Source organism: Denticeps clupeoides, chromosome 10 (assembly GCF_900700375.1).
Source record: "Denticeps clupeoides chromosome 10, fDenClu1.1, whole genome shotgun sequence".
Taxonomy (NCBI): Eukaryota; Metazoa; Chordata; class Actinopteri; order Clupeiformes; family Denticipitidae; genus Denticeps; species Denticeps clupeoides.
This window is the reverse complement of record NC_041716.1, coordinates 22,599,882-22,625,330: the sequence shown is the minus strand read 5'-3', so window position 1 is coordinate 22,625,330 and position 25,449 is coordinate 22,599,882. Positions and strand designations below refer to the sequence as shown.

Sequence of the window (25,449 nt, the reverse complement as noted above, 5' to 3'; positions counted from 1 at the left end):
TTACAAATTCGAATGAAAAAGCTAAGGATACAGACATTACCAAGAGGTAGCATGAAAATAATTTTGAAAAGTTTTCATTTTAATTTTAACGTGGAGAAAGGTCAGAGGATTGTGGAAGACCTACAACCTAGTCGGACAAAAATCTGAGCATTTGGGCAGGACTGTAGGAATGGTCAACGCCAGTCAAGTTAAGTTATGTATTGTTAGAATTTTGTACCCAATCTGGAATCAGGGAGCCAATGAAACTAACACAAAGCAAGCAAATTCAAATTCCTGTAAAACTATTTTCTGATATGTGTTTTTAAATAAAGATGAAGGTGCCTATCATAGACACAAGACAAAATCCAGAGGTTCCATGGATTACATTTACAGAATTTGGCTGATGCCCTTATCCACAGGAACTTACAATCAGTGATTACACATGTCTTGCTCAGGGTCGCAATGTTAGTAAGGGTTTGAAAGTGTGACTTTGTGGTCTTCTAGTTAAAAGGCGAGTGTGTGTTAACCACTAGGCTGTCCCATTAAAAGCTCCCACCACATAGTATTGGTTCAGCGGTTAGAGAAAGTTTTTGATTTTGCGCTTATTGTCATCAGAGCACTGAAGTTTTTTCTATCTCTCAAAATCAACAAAGTCTTCCTGCTTATATCTTGAGCCCCTTATCACAACCCATGCCTTGGCTGACTTTAGCCAGTAGAAGTACGGCTACTTGTACAGGTAACATAGGCCCCATGAGACCCCAACTCATTTCAATTTTTTATTCAGTTCAAGCATGCGACTGTATTGATGACCAATACAGCTGCCTATAATCCTTGCAGGCATTTAAAGACCAAAGGTACATATACCTGTGGTGGCCTAGCATGCTGCTAGATGAGGTTTGAATCTCCACTGGTAACCAAGGGAGATGGTTAGATGCAGAGGTCGCATTTCATTGTGTGCACCATGTGCTGTGCTTGCTGTGCTTCACAATGACAATCACTTTCACATACATTGTTCACACTTACTGTATTGTCATCCTCTTTTACTACATTTTCTGGTGCTGGGGGGTTGTCATGAAAGTCTAAAGAGTCTTTGTCCTCCAACCTGAGAAAGAAAAGGTATTTCTGTAAATCACAGACAGTAATAATGAAAGATCAGTAGCAGAAGCACAGAGAAAGAAAACTCACTGGTCATACTGGGCCATGCTGGAGTCTTTTCTTGAACTTTTCAATGCCAGTCACAATTTATCCTGTGGTTTTATTAACATCATTTATTAACAGCATAATATCACAGTGAATCAACAGACAATTACGTCACGGTGACCTAAAACAGAAACAAAAGGTACAGACACACACAAAGACGCACACATTCATAAATATTTTAACACAAATCAAATATTTTTTCACGTAGTACACAGTTTGAAAAAAGAAAGAATGGTCAGTACAAATATTATTAATCCATGAAGAAAATATTTGTTATCAAGTACAAGTACAAGTACATCAGTTCCAAATATGACACAGAATATAGAATGGTGACGAAATTTTACCTGGGCTTATATTCCATCTTAATTTTGAAACTTTGCACAGCGCCTGGACAGAAGTTCTGTTATGATGGTGTTTGACACCATGCATCTCTGTATTTGTGCTGGTGTCAGTGTGATTGCTTGAGACAGCTGGGAACCTCAAGATGGAATAACATGTAATTAGAGACGCAGATTCATTCCTTCTTAGCACACATGCTGAAGTACTCAGAAGCCATTTGTGGGCGAGACAGATAGGACATAAAATAGTATGTGTGAGTATTCGTTATTACGTGTGCATTAACTAATATGTAACCAATGTTAAAGACTGGGACATTGCTTTGTCATGGTGAGGAAGTTACTAAGCAGGTATAAATATGGTCCCCTAAAAGGAAATAATAAACTTCAGGATTGTGCCAAGAAAATCTTAGGTGACCAACTTTATCAACATCATGGGATGGGACCCCGAAATCATCCTACTATTAACGTGTAAAGGTTCTAATAATAGCTTGAAATATGTTAACACCCATCTATTTGTGACTGAGGGGTACTGTACCCCCATTTTTCCTTTTATGACAAAAAACAAATAAAAATTTCCAATAAGGTGACGTTATGTAAAACAACTTCGGCTTAATGTGGACCACCTCAGAAATTTACCAAGTTGGTCTGTTTGTGTTGGTGAATGTAAGTTGCCCGCAGAAAGTGAAAGTAATTTATTGTCACATGTGACACACCACAACACAGCACCCAGTGGGTTAATGGGACAAATTTCATTGTGTGCACCATGTGCTGTACTGCTGTGTATCACATGTGACAATCACTTCACTTCATTCAAAATCCAGATCCTTCACTTCCGTTTATTGTAGAAGTGGACGCGTCAGAGGTGGGTGCTGGCGCTGTCCTCTCTTCATCACCCGTCTCCCTGAGACCAATGGAATGACCACCATCCTGACGATAGTGGATCACTTCTCCAAGGTGGTCCACTTGGTCGCCCTGCCCGGCCTACCGTCCTCTGCTACAACTGCTGACCTCGTGCTTCAACACGTCGTCCGCCTCCATGGGTTCCCCCAGGACATTGTCTCCGATCCCCAGTTTTTCTCAGCTGTGTGGACTGCCTTCTGCCGCCTCATTGGTTCCACCTGCAGTCTCTCCTCTGGCTACCACCTTCAGACCAATGGCCAGGTGGATAGAATCAACCAACAGCTGGGACGATACCTGCGGTGCTTTGCGTCAGATTCCTCCTTTGGGCGGAGCTGGTCCATAACCTGCAGGTTTCCTCCGCCACCGGACATAGCCCATTTGAAGCCTGTTACGGCTTCCTCTCATCCTGCCCCGTACTAAATTGTACAATAACATCCGTGTGGTATTGCGGCTTACGCCGGTTCGCGTTTGCATACTAAGTCGGAGGGAACTTACCAGCCTCCTTGCGTCACTGCACTGCAACGGCACTTCCGGACAAGCAATCAGTGTAGAAATGGCCGAGCTATTCCCCTCAAACAACTGCACTTATTTCATCTTTTCCACCACTACCTGCATTTCAAATACTGTAGAGCTGAGTCTGTTTTTGTTTGTATCGTATTTGATGCTTTGTGTGTTATACATTACAAGTATGTTGTTTTGTAATATATTGTATCATATTGTGTCATTATTGTATCGTTTGATACAATAACAAACGTCATTGCATTGGGATCTTCCACTTCGTCATCTGTCTCTATAAGGCTCTCTATGGCAATCAAATTGCCATCAAGCAAGTGAACTGCCATTTAGCCATCTATAAATTAGCCATCCCATAGATATTTATGAATTCTGAATATAATTATCTGTTGAAAATATCACATTTAAAATTATGTAAATTGTGTAATTGATTCATCAAAACACTGTATTGTGGACAATGGAAGTCTAATGTATGTCACATCCAGAAAAAAATAACAAATGACCTTTGAGGGATTTACCACTAAATCTCGCTATACTGGCAGTATGTGGAAAAGTGCAAAAAGTAAAAGACAAGCATCAGATAGTATACAAAAGGGTTTTATGCAAAGTTTATCTCCCATGGTAATGCAATGGGTCCCATAAATGCATGACTCAAATATTGTACACACGGCTTAAATAGCCCTGTATTTTTGTGAGACTTGTATGGCACCCCAAAATGATCAGTGATCGATCCTGGCCACCCCAGTGAAAAGTTCCTGGCTCTGCCACTGCCTAAATAAGAAATAATTCTGGTTGTTCATTGACAATAACAACTCTAGCAGTCATGGAGCCATCAGTTGAAGATTTTAAGTCAGTGCCATGAAGGCACTGCAGGTGGTTAAAACTCTGATATGGTATGCATGTTGTCAGGTTGGCCCATTCTTTGATCTTTATATTCACATCCAATGCTGAACATTTGTTTGTCACAGTAAAATCAATCGAGTCATTGGACTTTTCTTTAAAATGTTCTTTTTAAAAATTCAAAACAAAGAGGAACAACCATATATTCATTCTCCACTAGGGGCACCAACAGCTCAAGCAATATTTGCATTATATAAAACATTTACTTTCTGTTCATGTAATAACATAAGTCATAATCCAATCTACAACATTTGTTTATATATTTACACATTCAGATGCTCTTTAAAATATTATATCAGAATCCATGCACAGCAAACATTGAGTCAGCTGGGCATAAAGGTCTACTGGTCCTCAAAAGCCATCAGTGACTTAAAAATGTGCTAGGCTACTTCATATTTTAAGGTGCAAGACATTTACATCCATATTCAGGAAGCTAATATATTGTCTACTGTCTGGTGAAATGATCAAATCCAAAGCTACCATTTAAAGAAGGAACTGAACATCATAGTATCAAATGCTTCAAATGTTTGAATATAAATGGAATATTGATTCTTCATGACAATGAGCAGCAGAAGGTTTAACTGCTCAACAGGCATCTCCTTCAGCCGGACTGGCTGCTACAGCTTGCAGCTCCAAAGGGAAGTGGGAAACAGGATATAGGACACAGACCAGAGCAGGTAATACACACATGCAGATGGGAAAGAAGAGCAGAGCACCATCACCACCCCTGGAACAGAGTGAACAAATGTTCATATAAAAGCCATAACAGGAGCTGTCCACAACAATAAGCAGTGTCATGCATTTTACCCATCATTGCTGACAGAAGCTGCTGTCACGGCCACCATCTTTACATAAATGTGACTTCCACTACACTACTACACATGAGTTGAGGGTAATCTTTACTGAAATGACATGAAGGCGATTCATTATGTTGTTAACATTATGTTGTAATTGTACATATGTACATGTTTTATAATATATTTCAAATAGTTTTCATGTTTTCGCTGATCAGGCAAGGTCTGCATTGTTGAGCTGCTTGGCCTTGATTCCTTGTTGAAAGTGAAGTGATTGTCACATGTGATACACAGCAGCACAGCACACGGTGCACACAGTGAACTTTGTCCTCTGCATTTAACCCATCACCCTGAGTGAGCAGTGGGACAGGCGCCCAGGGAGCAGTGTGTGGGGACGGTGCTTTGCTCAGTGGCACCTTGGCAGATCAGGATTCAAACCGGCAACCTTCTGATTACGGGGCCACTTCCTTAACCGCTAGGCCACCACTGCCCCACATATATTCAAGTTTCAATCTAAATATTCAGATGTGTTTTATATATACACACACACACACACACACACAAATGAAAAAAACATCTGAGAGATTGATCTTCTCAGTTAAGTAGCAGAGAAGGTTGTTAATTATTGTCAACTATTTTGGGGTTAATGTAATTTACAACAAGTTGACTAAAGGGGCATCAATGTGATTACTGCAAGAATGGTTTCGCAGATTGAGGCCATCGACATTTTATCATGTTTTTTGAGGAACAGAATAAGTACTGCCAGCACCCTACAATGTGACATCCAGCATGATCGTTTTGGTGTTGTTTCAGTGTTGGTCAGGGGACGTTGGTCCTGGGTTCCTCCTGGGGCCCGATAATGCCCGAACTCATGTGGCATGAGTATGCATCTCTGGTCCATCCAATGGCTCCAGAATACACCTCAGACTGTCCTCGAGTTCAGTGATGCCATTGTCAGGATGCCCTGAGACCACTCTTTATTTCATAAGGTATGTATACAAGCACGTGGGGGACATGCAGCACCATACCGGCTGCATCAGTATTGCAGTTTACATTTCTTGGAGACTTTATTTTTATCAAATGATGTGGCATTCTTTAGCCATTGCGTATGCGTGTGGATATCTAGCATGTTTTTTCCCAAATTGAGATCTGATGTGATTTTAAAATGTTCCTTTCCATTTTGAGCAGCGTATTACTGCTACTTTCTACTTGTGTTCCTGTGTATTTACCTCCTGCATAGATCACTTTCTTCCAGGCCTGTGATTCCAGGACACGGTCATGAGGATAGAAGCTCTGGCTCACCATAAACAAAATCATGGCAATAGCCGTGGCCCTCAGAACTGCCATGTTTCCCCCCGACAACAGAGAGACGCAGGCTAAAATGGCTGAGGAGTAGATACAAGGTAGGCCTCTATACATGAATGGTATACCTAAGAAGAAGGGTGAAAAAGAACTATTAATTCAAAGTCATCATAAAGACGTGTCAAGGCGAAGCACAACAATAGAATTATGGCTCAATGGCCAATGCACAAAGACATCAACATTTAGTCCACATTCTGGTTGAATTAAACTCATCCAACCAATCCACTCTCCTGCCTTCCTCAACTCTGCTGTCCTCTCTGTTGTTTTGTTTGTGCGAGCATCAATATGCCATCCAGACGGCATGGAAGATGTGGCCTCCCAGCTGTACCATCTGCGCCAGGGTACTTCCACCATCAGCCAGTTCACCACCATGTATCTGCATGTTCTCCGGACCTGGGGGAACCCCTGCTGCTCGGATGGACCTCCCTGACTGCCAATGGGAACGACGTTACAGAGGGCCTCTGCACGTACTGCGCTTTCACCATGCACTATAACCCCCCCCCCAGCTGGTCGGAGTGGCACAGTCGACTGGTCCCCAAGCTCAGCACCCATCACCTCACCATCCTGTCTCACTCTGGCCGCTGTTTTGGAATGGGGGACACGGACTCCGGAGCAGGGCAGCACCACATCCCCCTTAAACGCCTCCACAACCCGGTCACCACCACTGTGGGATGTTAGCGGTCAAGTGGGCTTTGGAGGAGTGGAGACACAAGTTGCAAAGTTCTAACTCCCCACTGGTCTGGACCGATCCAGAATTTCTCAATGTAATTCCATCCGATGGAGAGACTTTTCCTAGTATTACTATTGCAATGACAGCACAAAAAAGTCCAGTCTTCCACAGGAGCTGCTGATCCAGTTCATACCGCCTGGTATCGAGCAGCAACTAAAAGAGACAGGATCAGACTGCAGCGGACTGTACGGACAGCAGAAAGGATCACCATCCAGGACCTGTACCTCTCCAGATCCAGGAAAAGGGCAGGGGAAATCATCTCAGATCCCTCACACCCTGGACACAGACTTTTGTACCTGCTGCCCTCTGGCAGACGTTATAGAAGCCTGCAGACCAGGACCAGCTTCTTCCCCCTTGCCATCTCCCTCCTAAATCACCTTCAACATGGCACACTGCACTTTATGTACACTCTGTATATAGGATTTAGTTTTTTGTCTATTTATTTATAGACCTATGTAAATTCTTACATATATTTATTTATACTCAGTAGATATAGTGATTTATAAACAGTATTAACATATTCCACAACTTGTACAGTAACACTTACACACGTTTTCTACTCTGTACTTGAGAGACACCATCTACCGGAATCGAATTCCTTGTATGTGCTTGTACTTACTTGGCCAATAAATACGATTCTGATTCTGATTCTGATCAATTTGGGAAAGGGGAAAAGGGAAGGCTCACTCTCACACTCGTACCACATCTGAAAAACTCGACACATCAACACCATTACCACACACACCAAGACCCTGAGTTTCACAAACTCAGACTATGACTCTTAAAATCATGCACACACAGGGACAATGACAGAACAATAAAACTGGACCCGGAACACTGGTGTAGGCACTCCTTTAAAAAAATGTGTAAGGACACTGGATGTTGGGGAGTACCAACGTTACATGAACGACATTGGCGTAACTCAATGAACTCAAGCTGAATTATGATGATCCAGTGTACACTTTCCTAGTAATCTGTTTTTGCACATTTATTTATTTCATTAAATCAGATGATTCAGCGGCAGCACCAGTGGCCTCCAGACAAAGTCTGTTAAACAATGATTTCATTTATCCTGGATCAGTACATTTTCTGGATCAGTACAATTACTGTAAGAACGCAACAAACTACGGGACCTATAATCTCACAATTAGGTAAGTTAATAAAGAACCTCATATATAACCCATAACAAACATCACCTGAAATCATTTCAGATGAACTGCGATGTCATTTATTCTCTGTCACAGCTTGATTTCCTCTGTGCAGTGTGGGTCTGTACTGCAAGTACGTACACGTCCTGACAGAGACTTCTGCATATTTGTTAACCATAAAATGGCCATAGAAATGTACTGCCGTATGTACATTTAAGAAATGAGACCCACTGTGTCTAGTCTTTGTCAGGTCAGGACTCCTAAACGGTTTAATGCAATTATTGCTACTTTAATAGAGCCAACATATATAACATATGTCAATGTTAAATAACGCAGGGAGGACTTTAAAATGCAGATTGCTTCCTTACCACTGGAGAAGAAACAGAGTCTGATGAAGACCGAGAGAACATAACACATGCACAAAATGTTGTCCATCAATTCCTTGCTCCATAGTAACAGTGATGTTGCAATACCAAATGTAGTGAAATCTGCAAAGTCATCCAGCTTAGCACCTGCAAACACACAAGACACAAAGAACAGCATGACGTCAATAAAGTTTCGTTTGTGAGCACAGGGAGAAAAATGTTGAAGAATGTCGGGGTCAGCCATTTTCCTGCACCTCTGTAAACAACATTCCCACTTTTCACCCCGCATTTTCGTGTGTTGTGAGCACAGCACACAGTGGATTCCACAGCTCATCCCAAAAGATCAAATGCACAATTACAGCCTGATCCCCTTCCAGCAAAACAGTTTTATTTCGGTGAGAGGAATGCTGGGCAATCTTTTGAAAAAGGCTTTGTTTTGGTTTGAATATAAAAAGCATGTTTGCACATTTGAACTGAACCTCAGTTAAAGGTTCTGAATGTTTGTTTCAGTTGCGCAGCCACAGGTTGTTCTTTTCTCACATGCGCATCATTCACCCAGCCTGGAAGAAGAAGGTTTCGTATGTTATTGAAGGACCCAAATGAAGACATATACATTATTCCATAAAGTATCAATAAATTGAAATAAGCTGAATATGTGACCACTGTCATATCCGTGCCAGCTCCCCCTTTTCTGAGTCCATGGAGCCGCGGGCGCCCTGGTGCTGTGCCCTCGGCGGTACCTTATTCACACTTCTGGGTTGGGGGTCCCATCGTCACGGATAGACACCCTCCCTGGTGTAACGGCTTGTGTGTTGTGTGTTCATACTGTTCATAAGTCACATGAGATCTGGAGTCTGCAGATTCTCTGTGGTTCTGTGTATGTGTTACCATTCTGGAACTGTTCTGTGGGTCTGTCTGGACCTGTCTGCATCTGTCCGCAAGGCCCGGTGGCTTATAGTAAAATGTTCCTTTTTTGATTTATAACATTAATCCTACTGATTCTCCTCCACTCTTCTATCCACAAAACCTGAATAATATGAATGAATATAACTCTGAACTGAAATATATTTGTTGTGAGTAGTGGGGTTTGAACCTGTGACTCTGTTGTCATCTGGTTCATAGGCGAGTGTGTTAGCCCCATGGCTACTACTACCATAATGACAAAAACAATCACTTTCACAGCTCACAAGGTAAAAAGGGAGTAATATATGAACATCATGTACAAAATTTGACTGGTCGTACAGAATGATGACTACAAAGTGAGAATGGAAGCAATTTGAACAAATTCCTCATTAGTGAGCTGCTTTTTGTGCACATTTTTTAAAAATATCCAAATTATCCTATGAAGATAATGTTCACGAACTATAGTCACAAGGTGAAAACCTATTCAAGGTCAAAATCTATTATGACAAAATGAACTTCACACCATAATAATGCACCGTACAGATCAAACAGGTCTAGTCTATGCTACTCACCCAATGCCGAACAGGCATTCAGTTGTCGAGCAACTGCCCCATCTGCCAAATCCAGCAGGTAACCGATGAGAACCAGCCAGCAGGAAGAATACTGATGGCTAAGAGAAATCCATTCAACTTATTATTATCATATTATTACCGGATGAAGAGGATAAAGTACCTACCCATTCAGGCTGCACAGGATAGAGGTCATGCCCATGACCATGTTAGATAGAGAAAGAGCATTTGCTGCATTTTTGCGTGTAAACTCCTTCAGTTGGCTCCAGGAGATCTGCTCTGTAAGGAAGAGCTTGTTGGTACAATGGAACAGCACTGAAAGATCTCATTATACATAAAGCACTATGGTGAACTGCTGTAAAGACAGAAATCTTAGTGTTAGTGGCACCAGAGTAGTTATTATTGTGTGAAAAACTAGTGAGTTCTAATAACGCTTCTACAGCGTCTAGAAAGTATCCATCATCTGTTTTACCCATGTCATATTTATGCTGAGGTAAAAAGGGTTTGTTAGTTGGGATTATTATGACTGCTAAATTTTGTTAGCCTGTATTCATATACGGTAGCATGAAGCTAGCGGACGTTGCGTTAGCTCTCGTTCCTGTTAGCAGTTACCGTGTTTCATTATGGAAACTGTAGAAATATCGCCTCATGCTGTAAAAGCAGTTTAAAGCACTGAACATGGTTTTATTGTAAATTTGGAACTTATTGCTTGTTTTATGTATTTCAGTTTTACAAGAAAAATGACAATAAACACCTTAAGGAAGGAGCTTTGTCTCTCATTTGGGGAAATTGTTAAGCAATCTGCCAAACTCAACACGACGTTCAGGGAGGGCAGAATAGTAAAAAACGTCACCCTCTGCCAGAAAATCATAGACTTCTCCGTCATCACAACTGTTGCTGAAAGAGATCGCTGAGGACATTAAGGAGGACACAATGGAGACAAGATCAAAAAACCTAGTTCCTTATGCTCCAGTCAGCTTACCTCAGGGCACGAGCAAAGGCCGAAGCTGCGGAGGCAGCAGTTAAGGAAGCAGCCTCTTAATCAGAAGGTTGCCGGTTCAAATGTCTCAAAGTACAAGTAGGTGCTATGCAGACAGAAAGCGGTGGGAAGCCATATTTACAGTTGAGATTCTATAGACTATGACCACAGCGAGCTTCATCAATGGCCTCAGACCTCTTAAAACACTCCAATCAGATCAAGGCAAATATATGTTGGGGCATATAAGAAACTCCAACTAAACACAGATGATCCTGAATTGAGGACCTTCAAGATAACAAATGTACCTGGCTTTTCAACCCTCCTCACTCATCCCACACAGGGAATCACTTTACTTTTCTATTTGGTGTGATAATGAGGACAGTTACTTATGTTGGCCTTTTAGCTCACTCACCAGTCCTGTATTAACAATTATGTTATGCTGAGTTTTTGTGTTTTATCTGTATGTGTTTTTGGCCATTATGCCAGGTTTTCTTTTTGTTACTAAACACCACTTGTTTTCATAATGTTGTGTCCTGGCATGACAGTATGGTAGATTAGAACACTGATTTCAGAGTAGTTTTGCAAATGAAAATAGTCAGTGCCATTCATAATCATTCACAGAGCAACCATCTCAACACCAGCACCCAGAAGGCAGGCCACCCGCAAGGAGACGGGGTCAAGTTCAAGGACAGCGTCCAGTATAATACGCTGGTGGCCATTTTAAACATCACCTGCTCAAGTCCTGTTACATCCGCATGTGTGCGCCCGAACCAGCACTGTGACAGGTTCTAATGTGGGTTGTGTGCTGAATTAAATGAATATACTCAATCATTTTTCATGGTAAGACAACAAAATCTGATGTTTTCAATGTAGTGTTGGGCTCAAGCAGCCAAATGGTAGAAAACAGCCCAATTTGGTGCCAGACAGGTAAGACTCTAAATACACTCAACATAAAACTGGGGGAAATGTGCAGAGAGAGAAGATATGGTAAATCAGCATTTTAAAAAAAATTTTAACGCTCACATTACTACAGAAGGTATAAAATTTATAAATATTTGAAATCAACAGTACAATACTATTTGTAAAATTACCACCAAACTCCAATTTCTTCCTGCATACACACAATAAAATGATTCATTACAAACTCTTATTTGGAAAAAAAATAGACAGCAGTTGTAGCTTTTAGGTGCTAGACGAAGAAAATTTATAATGTATTTATACATTCTTGTATTGTTTGTGCAATGTGTACGCATGTGCGCGTGTAAGTGTTAGATTTGTCTGTAATATTTTTTGAACAAGAGGGTTTTCACCTGCTTCTTAAAAGTGGTGATGGTCTCGGCTAGTCGTGTGGAGGAGGGCAGGTTGTCCCACCAGCCAGGGACAACAACGGAGAACAGACATGATTGGAATCGGAGACCCCGTGAAGAGGGAATTTTTAGTCTCCTTTCGTTTGCCGATCTGAGAGAGCGTGCAGGAGTGTAGCTAGGTAGTAGTGTGTTGATGTAGGAGGGCGCAGTTCCATTTACAGCCCTGTAGGCAGCATCAAGGATTTGAACTCAATGCAAGCAGCTACCGGGAGCCAGTGGAGGGAGGTAAGAAGAGGTGTAACATGGGTGTATTTTGGCTGATTGAAGATGAGACGGGCTGCCATATTTTGGATCATCTGGAGTGGTTTTATGGTGACTGCAGAGGCTCCAGCCAGGAGAGAGTTACAGTAGTCGAGTTTGGAGATGACCATTGCCTGGACGAGGAGCTGCGTAGCCTGTTGTGAGAGAAAAGGCCGAATCTTGCGAATGTTGTAGAGAGTGAACCTGCAGGATCTGGAGATCGCAGCAACATGATGGTTCAAACTCAGTTTGTCATCTATCCAAACTCCAAGGATTTTTGTTGCTACAGTAGCATCTTCTGGTGGGAATGACAGATAGAGCTGGGTGTCATCAGCATAAGAGTGATAGGAGAAGCCATGTGATTGGATGATGTGACCAAGTGAGCGAGTGTATATTGAGAATAGAAGGGGGCCAAGGACAGAGGAACCCCTTTGGTTACCCTAGAGAGAACAGATGTCTCACCTCCCCATGATACCTTGAAAGACCTGTCGTGAAGATAAGAGGTGAACCAATCTAGTACGGTTCCTGTAACTCCTAAATCAGAGAGTGTGGTGAGAAGAATTTCATGGTTAACTGTGTCAAAGGCAGATAGATCAAGTAGGATAAGGACAGATGATCTGCGGGCAGCTCTTGCAGCATGAAGGTCATCCATCATAGCCAGGAGGGAGGTTTCAGTTGAATGTCCTTTCCTGAAACCAGACTGAAAAGGGTCGAGAAGATCATGCTTGTGGAGAAATGAGGAAAGTTGAGCCAGGACTGCTTTTTCAAGAATTTTTTAAAGAAAAGCCAGGCTGCCTTTCAGCTCCTCTAAAATGGGTCCTGTGGCGGTAAATGCTGATAAGATAGAAGCTCTTGTAGTCAGATGTCTGACTACATCATAACTCTGCACAGCCTTTCTATCTAACCAAGTACAGAAGGATCTAGATTTCCTCGTTGATGCAGGTCTCTCATTCAATTCACATGTAGATAATGTCACTAGGATATCATTCTTTCAGCTTAGAAATATTGCAAAGATAAGAAACATAATTTCAATGAATGATGCAGAAAAGTTGGTCCATGCATTTATTACATCAAGGTTAGATTACTGCAATGCATTACTGTCTGGATGCTCTAGTAGGTGCATGAGTAAACTCCAGCTAGTACTGAATGATGCAGCCAGAACCAGGAAATTTGACCACATCACCCCAGTCTTACAATCACTGCACTGGTTACCCATCAAATTTAGGATTGACTACAAAATCCTACTTTTTGACCTATAAAGCCGTGAATGGTCTCGCTCCGCAGTACTTGAGTGAACTCTAAGTTATTTATAACCTGCCATGCATTCAATGGGTGCGGGGTCACTGGTACCCAAAGTAGAGAAGGTCACAGCTGGGAGCAGATCCTTCTCCAATAGAGACTCAGACACAGTGTTTAAATCTAAACTGAAAACATCTGTTTTCTCTGGTCTTCTGTTAAAGTCCCAGACACAGTGTCAATTATTAAGTCCACTTTATAAAACAGTCACCTAGTCAAACACAGACAGTGTTAAATTCACCCTAGTTAGGCTGTCCTAATTAGGGAACTGGGCCACTGTAGCACAAATATACCACCATAACCACATATTTCAGTACCAGTCATACAATGCCAGCATCTGTTTGTTCTCTCTGAGGCACTGAATCAAGAGATCTAAGATGGCGCCGGTAAGGTCGGCTTCCGTTGCGACTGCTCCAACCTTGTTTACTCTGTTTTTGTATTTCCCTTCATGGGCAAATCCACCACCATTGAGTGCATTAGGTACAATAGAGACACTCTTGTTTCTATTAGTATACAATGCACTCACAATCTGAAGATTTTAACTGCTCCGGATCCCAGCTGGCCGAGTGAGATCCTGAGAAACAACAAAGGACGTGACACAAAGTGGCACCCCGGGGGAAACGAGCCGGTGTCAGGAACAGGCTGACGGTCCGTGCACATCGCACACCTACCTAGCATCCTGCTCGCCAATGTCCAGTCACTGGAGAACAAGCTCGATGACCTCAGGGTAAATTTCCAGAGAGACATCCGGGACTGCAACCTCCTCTGCTTCACCGAAACATGGCTAAACCCAGCCGTGCCAGAACACACCATCCAGGTGTGTTCCGAAACAGCTCAGAGGACATCAACGTGTATACGGAAGCGGTTGTGATTTTCATTGGGAAACTTCGGCTAGCGGTGCCTACAGCTGCAGACAGGAGGACACGGCCAACACCGAGAACATGTTCATCATCACCGAGCATGACGTGAGGAGAGTCTTCAGGAGAGTGAACACCAGGAAAGCAACAGGACCAGACGGCATCTGAGGTAGAATATTCAGAGCCTGCACAGACCAGCTAGCACCTGTGTTCACAGAGATATTCAACCTCTCTCTATCTCAGTCGGTGATCCCCACATGCTTCAAGGAGTCCATCATTGTTCCGGTCCCGATCCCCATCCTGCCTCCCTCAACGACTACCGCCCTGAAGCCTTAACCTCAGTAGTGATGAAGTGCTTTGAATGGCTGTTTTGTGTTTAACACAAACTTTAACACATACTTAACTTGAAATGAAAAAGTTTAGTCTGTGTGAGATCATGCAATGTTCAGCTTTATAAAAAACATTTTTCTTTGCACACACTACAAGAGGGAAGGAAAATGAGCAGGTTTAAAATATAATCACCTTCTCAGCATACATTTTTGATTTTTTTGCAGTAATTTGTCCCTGGCTGAATGATAATGGCTGGTGTCTTCTCCTTCTAAGTTGCTTTGGATAAAAGCATTTGCCAAGTAAAGTAAAGTAAAGACCCGGACCCATCTGGGTCCAAGATTTACAGCTCTAGTCTATAATGTGTACAGGATAAAAGTTTTGATAATAATATTGGATGTGGTATTGGGGTCAACATTTAATGTTTACTAACATCATTTTTGTAACCTCAGTGCAGATACAATTCTAAGAATGGGAACCGCTGGCATAGGTAATATAGGCAAATGCTAAAAAAAAAAAGAAAAAAAAAGAGAAGCCTTTCATTGAAGGCTGCAAGACGGCCCTGCCCATTACATTTGTCCACCAATGGGAAACTTTGGCCATTTTAAATCCCCTGCCGGTGTCTTGACACTTCATCTTACCCATTGAAATATCCTACCAAGGCATTATGTACAAGTGCAGAAGACCGGGAAAACAAGTACTCGATGTGCTTTTTGTTACCTTTATCATACATTTTATATATTTATGCACACTGCTTCACTGGGATAAAACAAGTCGGTTACAAGCACATTTCTTTGAATGATTATGTTTGTTATGGACACTGAATGTAGTTTATATTGGTTTTATGTATTTGGTAAAAGATCATTTACACATGCCTTATTGTTAAATAGTGTGGTTGTACAGGACTCAGACAACCTGCACCTATTTTATATATGGTTAAAGAGGCCACGTAGGTTTTTGCTATGTTAAAATAACATAATTAAACAAATACAGAATCATACAATAAAGCAATTCAACAGAAAAAGTCCAGAATCAAATCAGAATCACATTTATTGTTCACATTAGTTAGTGAACACATACAAGGAATTTTATTCCGGTTGACGGTGTTTCTCAAGCACAACAGTATAAAACATCTACAATATACAGTCTAAATCTCATATAGAGAAAAAAATATACCAGAAATAACACTACAAGAGTACATAAAGTGCAGTTGTAATATGTGTGAGAGTGCAGCTGTTTAGGAGGGTGGCGGTGAGGTGAAACACTGTTCCCGTGTCTGCTGGTCCTGGTCTGCAGGCTTCTATATCATCTGCCAGAGGGCAGCAGATCAGAACGTCTGTGTCCAGGGTGTGAGGGATCTGTGATGATCTTCCCTGCCCACAGGTCCTTGATGGAGGGCAGGAGGACACCAATGATCTTTTCTGCCATCCAGTCAGTAGCAGTGACGGGGGCAGTGTGGCCTAGCGGGGGGGCAGTGGTGGGCCATCTGTAGGGCACTGGTGGCCTAGTGGTTAAGGAAGTGGCCCCGTAATCAGAAGTTTGCCGGTTCGAATCCCAATCTGCCAAGGTGCCACTGAGGTGTCACTGACCAAAGCACCGTCCCCACACACTGCTCCCCGGGCGCCTGTCATGGTGCCCACTGCTCACTCAGGGTGATGGTTAAAAGCAGAGTACAAATTTGTTGGTCTCCCACTTCAGGTCCCATGGAACTCTCCCATGGAACCATGGTCTCCACAGAACACACTTGGCTGGCTGATATGGTGATGGTTGAGTCTTGAGCTTGTTCAGATCCTGGTTGTGCTAACTTCCCCAGATTACCAGTCACTCAACTTCCTGTTGTTATGCAGATTAATCACTATCCTGAATGAGTCCAATGATGGTGGTGTCATCTGCTAAATTGAGGAGTTTCTGGAGGTGCAGTCATTGTTGTAGAAGGAGAAGAGTGGGGACAGGACACATCCTTTACAGGCATCAGTATTGTTTCAAAAGAGATCTCCCCAGCCTTACATGCTATCAGGAAGCTGGTGATCTACTGACGGGTAGGAGGGAACACGTTGAGCTGGGAGAGTTTGGAAAAGAGGAGATTTGGCACAATGGTGTTGAAAGCCGAATTAAAGTCCTCAAACGGGATTCTGACAGAAGTTCCTGGACGGTCGAGGTGCTGCAGGATTAAATGCAGCCCCATATTCACTGCATCATCCGCCAACCTGTTTCCCCACTAGGAAAACTGCAGGGGCTTCAGATGATGTCCTGTAATGGCCACGTAATACAATCAAATCATTAAAATTTTGCATTATGAAATGAGAGATCATGGGTAACAAATCATTGTCAAAGCAAGTTGGATGATCAGCGTTAGATCAACATTAAAATAAAACAAATCAATGTAATGTGGTTACAAGAACAAAAAAATCCATAAAAATGTATATCTGCATATTAAATCTACTTATGTAACTGTAAATTATTAAAAGTTTTTAGTGAAAGAAGTGTTAATCTTCATGAATCACAAAGATGCAGAAGTAATGATGATTATTAAGTGCTTAGTAAAACTCTCCAAGAGCATTTATTAATCTTCACGGAGCAAGAAGATGCGTAAGCGAGTGGAGAATGCTGTCAAAGAATCAGGATCTGAGAGAGGGATCTGACCGATCAAGAACGAGTGGAGGAGGCTGGTCGTCTTTCAATCTGAAATGAGACATAATTGAAAAAAGTGCACTCCACTATACTTAAAAATACTTGCCATTACGGTGTTTTAATATGAAAATAACACGTTTTTACTGTCTTAGGACCCCACTTCCATCTAATTATCCTTTACCAAGATGAAGAAAAGAAGTGACAAAGACGGAGATAATCCTGAAATTTGAAGAGACATTTTAGTGTAATTTTTATTTGTTTTAATTCGTTGGTTGACGTCCACCACATTCCCAGCATGCTCTGCACATTGTAGGGCAATGTTAATAGTGTGTTATAACAGGCTTTTTAGAAAACTTGATGTATTTTTACGTTTTTAGAGCTGGCAGCTTTTTTTCTGTTAAAGTGGCATGCTAACAATACAGTAAACCCTTAAACAATGAACTTCATGACTGTCACGACTACGGACGTACGGGGGAAGGAAGCGCAGAGGTTTGACATGTTGGGAAGGGGTTTTATTAATAAACAAACAATAAACTCAAAGAAACAATGGCGCGGTGGCCAAAAACAGTTTAACTTAAATAAAGAACTGAAACAAACCCGTAGGCGTGTGGCGATTGCCAGAACTCAAAAATACCAAACAGAAACTGAAGTTCGTGCTCAGCGTCCACGAAAATGCCGGAGACTTGGAAGGGGCGGAAATACATTGTCAATCCTGACAATGACAGTAAAGTGAAGTTCTGCCAACATCTGCCAGTGTTTTGCATAATTTAGCAGATTTTTTTTTATGTAATTGTAATGTTTTAAATTTTTCCACTAAGTGGATGAGGTCCAAAGTCAAACAACGTTCTGTAATTAATAACATGAATGAAATGAATCCAGTACCCTTCTATTAAGCTGTGCTTGTAATCCTGTTTGACTGGCTGCTGGAGTATTGAGTAACCACTCTCCAATATAACCTGGTTACAGTAACAGTACGTGATTACATTACATTAAAGCTAAATCATTAACAACACTGTAACATTTCGAAATGTTACAGTGCTTCATAACTCAATATAAATATGAACCACTTTTAAAGAAGGAGACACTTTAATCGTCTAACAGTCCAGTTTTGTCGTTACACTGATTTACTGTGTGTGTGTGTGTGTGTGTGTCTGCATACAGTGTAACTGGACTATGAGGGGAAGATGTTGATATCGATGTGAAGAAGCGCAGAAGCAGACAGGTTAACACTGAGGTCCCACACACCAGCTCTGTAGCACATTAGGTCACATACCAGATGATGGGGTCAGCAGGATCATGATCTGTCTCAGGTTCTTCCCAGCAGCAGTGCAGGTACTCACTGGTCACACCAACATAAACATGCACATTAGTATGAGCAAATGTCCGAAATGAAACCGTGGCACTTTCCACCATCAGAGTGACGGCATTTTATTCCCTTCTTTTTATGTCATGCAAACATACTGAAAGTCTCCAGTGTGCAATTAACCTTTGTTTTGTGTTCGGTGACTTTTTCACCTTTTTTAAAAGTTAATGTGTCATAACTTTTTTTTTGCCTGAAAATAAATACTACACTATTTGTATTTTTTTTAAAGTAACTATTTTTATTAAATGATGTTTTTTATTAAAATTTATAGCACCTGTGGTCTTCCTGGTGACAATTTCACCCTGCCAGTTTTAGTGGCACCATGGGTCAAACTATTGCTCATTTGAGACAGACACACAACACAGACACACAAAATGACTTCGAAACGTCACGTTCACACGCACACACACACACCCCCAACACACACACACACTTATTCCAACTCTCAGACACACATTGGGCCTCCAGTCAAAACAGGAGCTGGACATCCGGAAATAATGTTCATTTCACACCTTTGATGTCTGATTGGGGCAAACCTGCCAAAAAGCTGTACAGCTCTTGGGACATTTCACAGTGAGACAGCACGATGAAGAGAAGGTACACTGCTTTAGAGGTTCTTCACCTGATAGCCAGGCCTGTGGAGGAGGAGGGGGAACAAGATGAACTTCACTGAAAATGATGAAGACTTTATTCTAAATGATGAGGAGAAATGAAGTGATGAAGAAGAACCTGCTGAAATTGAGAATATTTTCCAATCCAAAGATGGAGATAGTCTTTGGTCTGATAGCATGAAGTCAACATTTGAGTTATTTATGCCAGAATGAATTAAAAAGATTCTGCTGGAAATGATCAACAAGGAAGGTCATCCAGGGTGTTTATGGTGACGATAGTCCCGCCACTAATGTGACAGTGGATGAGCGCCTGGTCCCATTCAGAGGTCGATTTGGATTCAGACAATATCCCAGCAAGTATGGCATCAAAATCTGGACAGCCTGTGAAGCCCAGACGAGCTACGCCTGGAACAGGCAAATCTGGGCCAGCGTGTGGTTCTCCATGACAGACGGTCTTCAGGGACAACTTATTTACATCCTATGCTCTTGGGCGGGAGCTGCTAAGGAAGAAGCTGAACATGGTGGGAACTGTGAGAATAACCCAGAGCTTCCCCCTGCACTGCTAGCAACGTTTTACAACATGCTAGATGTGTCTACATACAACTCCTTCATGCTGTGGAGAACCCTGGCTGGATGCAGGGGAAATGGGACAGGAGGAGGCTGTTCCTTGAGGAACTTGGTAGGGAACTTGTGACACCTCTCATAAAACAAGGCCAGGTCCTTCCATGCATGCCAGCCTCTGCCAGCTTGGTCATGGAGGTCCAGCAGGAGGCATCAACCTCGGCAACTGCCCTCCCTCACCCAGCATCCAAAAAGAAGAGGTGCACATTCTGCTTGTATGACAACCAAACCAGTAGGAGGTGCGAGAAGTGCAACGCACATAGCTCACTAAAAGAGAGAAATAAAAGAGTTTTCATTTCATCTCTTGTGCAGTCGGGAGGACAGAAGGTGCGCAGTAAATGGGAAGGTTAAACTGCATGAAAAATGCCGTGCCAGTGTTAGGAGCCTCGTGGTTTTAAGCCTACATTGTGACCATGCACATGTCTATCAGCTATTTAGTTTACACATTTAAATATATCTTTTTAAACATTGTTTACATTGCTAGCAAACTTTTAAAAGTACTGATGATGTTAAGACCATATAATGTGGTCTGGTGAGTAATATTTGGAACAAATATGAAATTATAATAAAAATCTCTTTCAGAATTTATAGCAGATAAAACAAAACACTATACAGATTCATATTCTCCATATTCACAACAGTAGTGGCAAAGCAATAAAAGAATCTAATTCAAATTAATAGATGCTTAAATGCATTGTTTGATCAAATAAAAGAGTAAAGTAAATGTTACATTATGGAATTTATTATTCGTATTTATATTTATAAGCACTGTGAAAGCTCAAATCCTGTTTTTTTAAGTGATTGTCATTGTAAGACACTGCAGCACAGCACACGGTGACACTCTGTATTTAATTATCACCCTTGGTGAGCAGTGGGCACCATGACAGGCGCCCGGGGAGCAGTGTGTGGGGACGGTGCTTTGCTCAGTGGCACCTTGGCGGTTCGGGATTCGAACCAGCAACCTTCTGATTACGGGGCCACTTCCTTAACCGCTCGGCCACATAGTTTTAGTTTCTTTCCTCAGAAAAAAAAGCAGAAAAGCATTCTACTTTTGTACGCTCATGTTAGCAAAGGGTTATTACTTCCGCGGTTAAACTGGCTTTTCATGATTGCAACTTCTGTGTGTAGGATGTGAAGGGGGAATTATGGGCAGATGACGAGATCGGAGATGAACAGGCGAGACGGGGCAGTGCCTCAGGATAGATCCTGGTATAACGGGACGGAGGTGAGGAACCAACCCCTAACCAACCATAGAGATCACAAGGACTGCAAGGTTTTAATCTAAAGAAACATCAGCTTCTCTAGCTTCCTTTCTCCAGCTGAAACTCTTCTCTCTCTTCCAGGGGCGACTGGTGAAAGGATTTCTTTTGCAAATCAGTTTCAGATGCGCACTGGAACTGGGGTTGCATGCAGCAGTCATAGCGTGAGCCCCAAAAGAACAGGTCTTGGTCATTTGGAGATTATACACAGTACTCACAGTCTGTATAATGTATAGCTAGTTAATTCAAATGTTTTTATAAAATGCTTTTATAAAATGATTTTATGTAATCTTCTTCATGTGAGACTTCCTCCTTCACGCTGTGCACATGTGAGTGACAGCAAGTATTCAGCATTGATTGGCTATTACGTCTGGGAGTATGGCCAATACAGAGGAAAAGAAGGCAGCCGAGCCTCAATAGCGCAACAAATTACTTCATATCAATCGACAAAATACCTAATATCTCCTCACAATAAGCCACCAGACCAATGAGCATTCAGTACCAGTTACTACTGTGATAAGGCACTCAAAGACATGAACCGTTCTGTCAAACTGTATTTATCACTAAAATGAACACATCGCTATTTGTAATAATGTCTGATCATAACATTAATTCACAAATGAACAAATTCACAACTCACAAATACAGTTCAAGACAAGGTACCTCAAGCCATTGTCACCACCTGACAAATTATAGAACTCCTACTCAGTATTATGGCTGATCATTTACAATTTTCTCTATTTAATAGATAATTCTGGTTAAAGTTGAGGCGGCATGTCTATATATCTACAGTATACACATGACAACCACCATTAAAAGTTCGGCACTTACCCAGCCTTTTCAACGGTTTCAGCGTGACTGTGGTCAGTTTGTGGTAATTGATCCTATATGTGACTTCTGTCAACCTTTCAAGCGAGAATTCGATGAAATAGTGGCAGCGCCTGCTTTTAAAGAGGAGACTGGAATTTTCCCCGGAAGTTCCGCCTCTTTCTGGATGATTCCATTGGTGGAGCCGCCAGCATGGACATCACGGTGCCAGAGCCAGAGCCCAGGTGCTGCTCTGCACCTCCCACAGGGCACATCACTTGCAAGCTGACAAGTTTTACAGTTCATTGTGTCATAATATGGCAAGCTGAAAACCTATAAACCTCAAACTGTGCACGGTCCTACACCGAAACAACAGCTGGTCCTATTTGCTCCACCTCACTGGAAAAAAATGTCAGATCAAGAAACAATGAAACGATATTTTCTTCACATCTTTGTACTAATATACTTAAACTTTACATAAAGGGTTGATGGCCAGCAACAACAAGATCCAAGCTGAAATCAAAAGAATGATATTCAAACCATATTCGATGTCTTTATCGTAGGCTCTCTTACGAAATAGCTTTTTGTGAGGTTTGGTTTCAGTATAAAGTACGTAGTGAACATTCCAGGGCTTCGTGAGTTAGACAGCACCTGATCACTGTCGAGTGTGTCGAATCATGCATAGAGGTCATTTAGCGCCACCAGTAGGGAGGGGTCACAGGCAGAGGGTGTAGTCCTGTAGTTTGTGACATGTCCTGCCACTAATGGCTCGAGACAGTTTGGCCCTCGCTGTTCTTAGGGCCACCTTGTCACCCTTCCTGAATTGGGAGTGTCAAGCTCTGAGCGGTTCGTGTACCTCTGCATTCATCCACTGCTTCTGATTGACATGTGAAGTCCTGTGTCCGGTGGTGTCCCAGGAAGAAGAGGAGCAGTAGATCAGCAGGGCATATACGAGACTAATTAGAGTGGCGGACACCTGTGGACGGTGGACAGTGCCGGTCCCCTATGTTGGTCAGGTTTACCCTGTCGTGTGCTTCATGTAATAAACCCGTCTTGATAGTCGTTCATGTGCGTTTCCTCACCAGCCACTGTGACATCAACATATCAAGCTGTCATATGTGAAAGAAGAAATAAAAAATGACAGTGTGTAGTGATGTCACACAGTGACAGGCCTTGCTTGTGCAGTTCAGACAGGAAGCATCATGATAATGTAAAAATAGATTCTGCCTTTTAAAGGCAACGCTCTTAAAGATATGTGGGTGGAAGTATTCTAATGGGTAGCGTTAACTCATCAGAGGACCATAAAGTCCCAGGTTCAGTGTGTCCCTGTGGGACTGGCATCTGGCAAATGCTGTAAATGCAAATAACAGTAAATGAACTATAATTATTGCATATAATAAATAGCATTTTCTCTCTTTTTCCTATGCTTACAGTCCTTTTACAAGACAGCTGCGTGAAATTTAGTTGAGGTGTCCTGGTCTGCTCTGTAAGTCTTATTTAGCCACTAGATGTCAGTGCTCTACATCGTCAGTAAACTGTACCAAAGTCCCAGTGAAAATGAACCAGAAATGAACCTGTGAAGTGGGTGGTGAGTTAACTTGACAAGTTGGATGGTGCGAATGGTTGAGCATGGCTCTGGTCCTGTTCCAGTAGTTTATTTGGAACAAGTCACTTTCTTTACTGATGTGGCACTCTGCACTTTGATAGGTTGTTCTAATGAATAAACAGGTATGTTTCTTAAGTCTTTGAGGTATTGAGCTCAGATAAAATGATTCAAATTCCAATTTTATTTGTCACGTACACAGTCATACACGGTATGATATGCAGTGAAATGATTGTAATGATGTTGGAGCAGTCGTGACATCAGCCGACCTCACCGGCGCCATCTTTTTAATGGCCCATTAAAATTTTTATCAATGCTTGCAAAATTAATTCAGTATAATATCGTGATGCAAGACTTTATGGTCTTGTCAGGGTGGTAGTAGCCTAGCGGGTAACACACTCGCCTATGAACCAGAAGACCCAGGTTCAAACCTCACTTACTACCATCATGTCCCTGAGCAGGACACTTAACCCTGAGTGTCTCCAGGGAGGGACTGTCCCCGTAACTACTGGTTGTAAGTCGCTCTGGATAAGGGCGTCTGGTAAATGCTGGAAATGTAAATGCAAATGTTGTCATGACCATGCAAAAAGTATAAATGTATTTAAGATTAACACTCCAAAACCGTATGAATTTTGGAATGTAAGTGACAAAAGCATGATTTTATTTACTTAAATGTAAATGCAATGATTTGAATTAACTCTTAAATCAGGGATGGGAATGGGTTGAGAAACTAGCCACTGCTAGGGTTGCAACGATTAGAGACTTTGGTGCGTATTATTATTTTATGTAAATTGATCTCTTTATTGCATATTTTCAAACAGTTAGGGAAATAAAAAGTGTAAATAAAATACATGGAATCATTGTACACATTCATATGTAGCACAGCACAAGCTTTATGCATTTAACAGCTTTAAATCAATTCAAGCTGAAGTAAAAAAAAGGTGATCATATTCACATAGCAATCCACAGAGGCTACCATAATTCCATCCACACACACATCTGGTCACCCCACTTAATAACACCAGACACTACATTTCATGATCTGCCAACAAACGCTTTATGGCAGTTACTGTTTTTGAATCTATGTAAACAGGCAACTTTTGAAAGACTACCAAGACTAAAATACTATATTATGTAAAATACTAGTTATACTAGAGTTCTATGAGTTTTTTAGCAGATTTTGCTCATGTTTTTTAATCCTGTCAGCTGTCAGTTTTATTGGATATAAACGTAATAAAAGAACGATGGAGTCCATGAACACAAAAATGAACTCTACCCTTTAACAACCTTTTCATTTTGCAATGTATGAATATTTCAAACAACCATAGAGAAGTCCAGATGCCTGGTATTCCTGAATCTGTAGACCATCTGAAACAGATATATACTGGAACACCAGGAAGCAAATAAGGGTTTCCAAGAAAAGCATTAGTAAAATGAAATAGGAAATGCTACAGAAATGAAGCAGTTTAAATTAACTAATCATTTTACTTTTACTCAAGTTGATTTTTAGATGGTTAAAAGGTTAGTAAAAAAAAATACTAATATGAGTTATCTTGTGCTTAATGTGGCAATGCCAGACTGTCAAAACAAAAGAAGCAAGAATAAAGAGCTCAACAATCTTTGATTGTCACATTCAAAGTCACTTAGATTCTTCAGTAGCATGACAACATGTGACATAAGACTTCTTCTGGTTGATCACAGCTTTCTTCTTGGAGACAACTTTGACCATTTTGCCTCTCTCTGGATTTATACCAGTGAAGCACATGAAATCAAAATAATCTAAGATT

At 41.6% G+C, this 25,449-nt stretch overlaps 2 protein-coding genes across 5 annotated transcripts in view; both read right to left on the bottom strand.

Annotated features, from left to right (window-relative positions):
• The window catches only part of LOC114797766 (SH3 and cysteine-rich domain-containing protein 3), a 21,243-nt gene extending 19,573 nt beyond the window's left edge, over positions 1-1,670 (bottom strand). Inside the window, exons 1-3 of one of the 2 annotated variants that reach the window (XM_028992820.1) lie at positions 1,524-1,670; positions 1,165-1,300; positions 1,003-1,081 (exon numbers count right to left, since the gene is read on the bottom strand). In XM_028992820.1, coding sequence (XP_028848653.1) covers positions 1,003-1,081; positions 1,165-1,181 — 96 coding nt within the window. In that variant the 5' untranslated portion in view covers positions 1,182-1,300; positions 1,524-1,670. The remainder of the gene's footprint in view (positions 1-1,002; positions 1,082-1,164; positions 1,301-1,523) is intronic. The other variant, XM_028992821.1, reaches the window with a different exon arrangement.
• Positions 1,671-3,921: 2,251 nt separating this feature from the next.
• Positions 3,922-22,180, bottom strand: tmem269 (transmembrane protein 269). 3 transcript variants are annotated; one of them, XM_028992823.1, is made up of 8 exons: positions 22,084-22,165; positions 19,274-19,396; positions 18,672-18,737; positions 9,869-9,980; positions 9,705-9,802; positions 8,233-8,376; positions 5,854-6,054; positions 3,922-4,557 (listed from the first exon to the last, which is right to left on the bottom strand). In XM_028992823.1, the coding sequence occupies exons 2-8, from the start codon at positions 19,326-19,328 to the stop codon at positions 4,448-4,450; spliced, it is 786 nt and encodes a 261-aa protein (XP_028848656.1). In that variant the 5' UTR covers positions 19,329-19,396; positions 22,084-22,165; the 3' UTR covers positions 3,922-4,447. The 3 variants fall into 3 exon arrangements, with proteins under 3 accessions (XP_028848656.1, XP_028848657.1, XP_028848655.1); XM_028992824.1 differs by lacking the exon at positions 19,274-19,396 and having other exon boundaries at positions 22,084-22,180; XM_028992822.1 differs by lacking the exons at positions 18,672-18,737; positions 19,274-19,396; positions 22,084-22,165 and adding an exon at positions 10,456-10,611 and having other exon boundaries at positions 9,869-9,975.
• Positions 22,181-25,449: the final 3,269 nt, after the last annotated feature.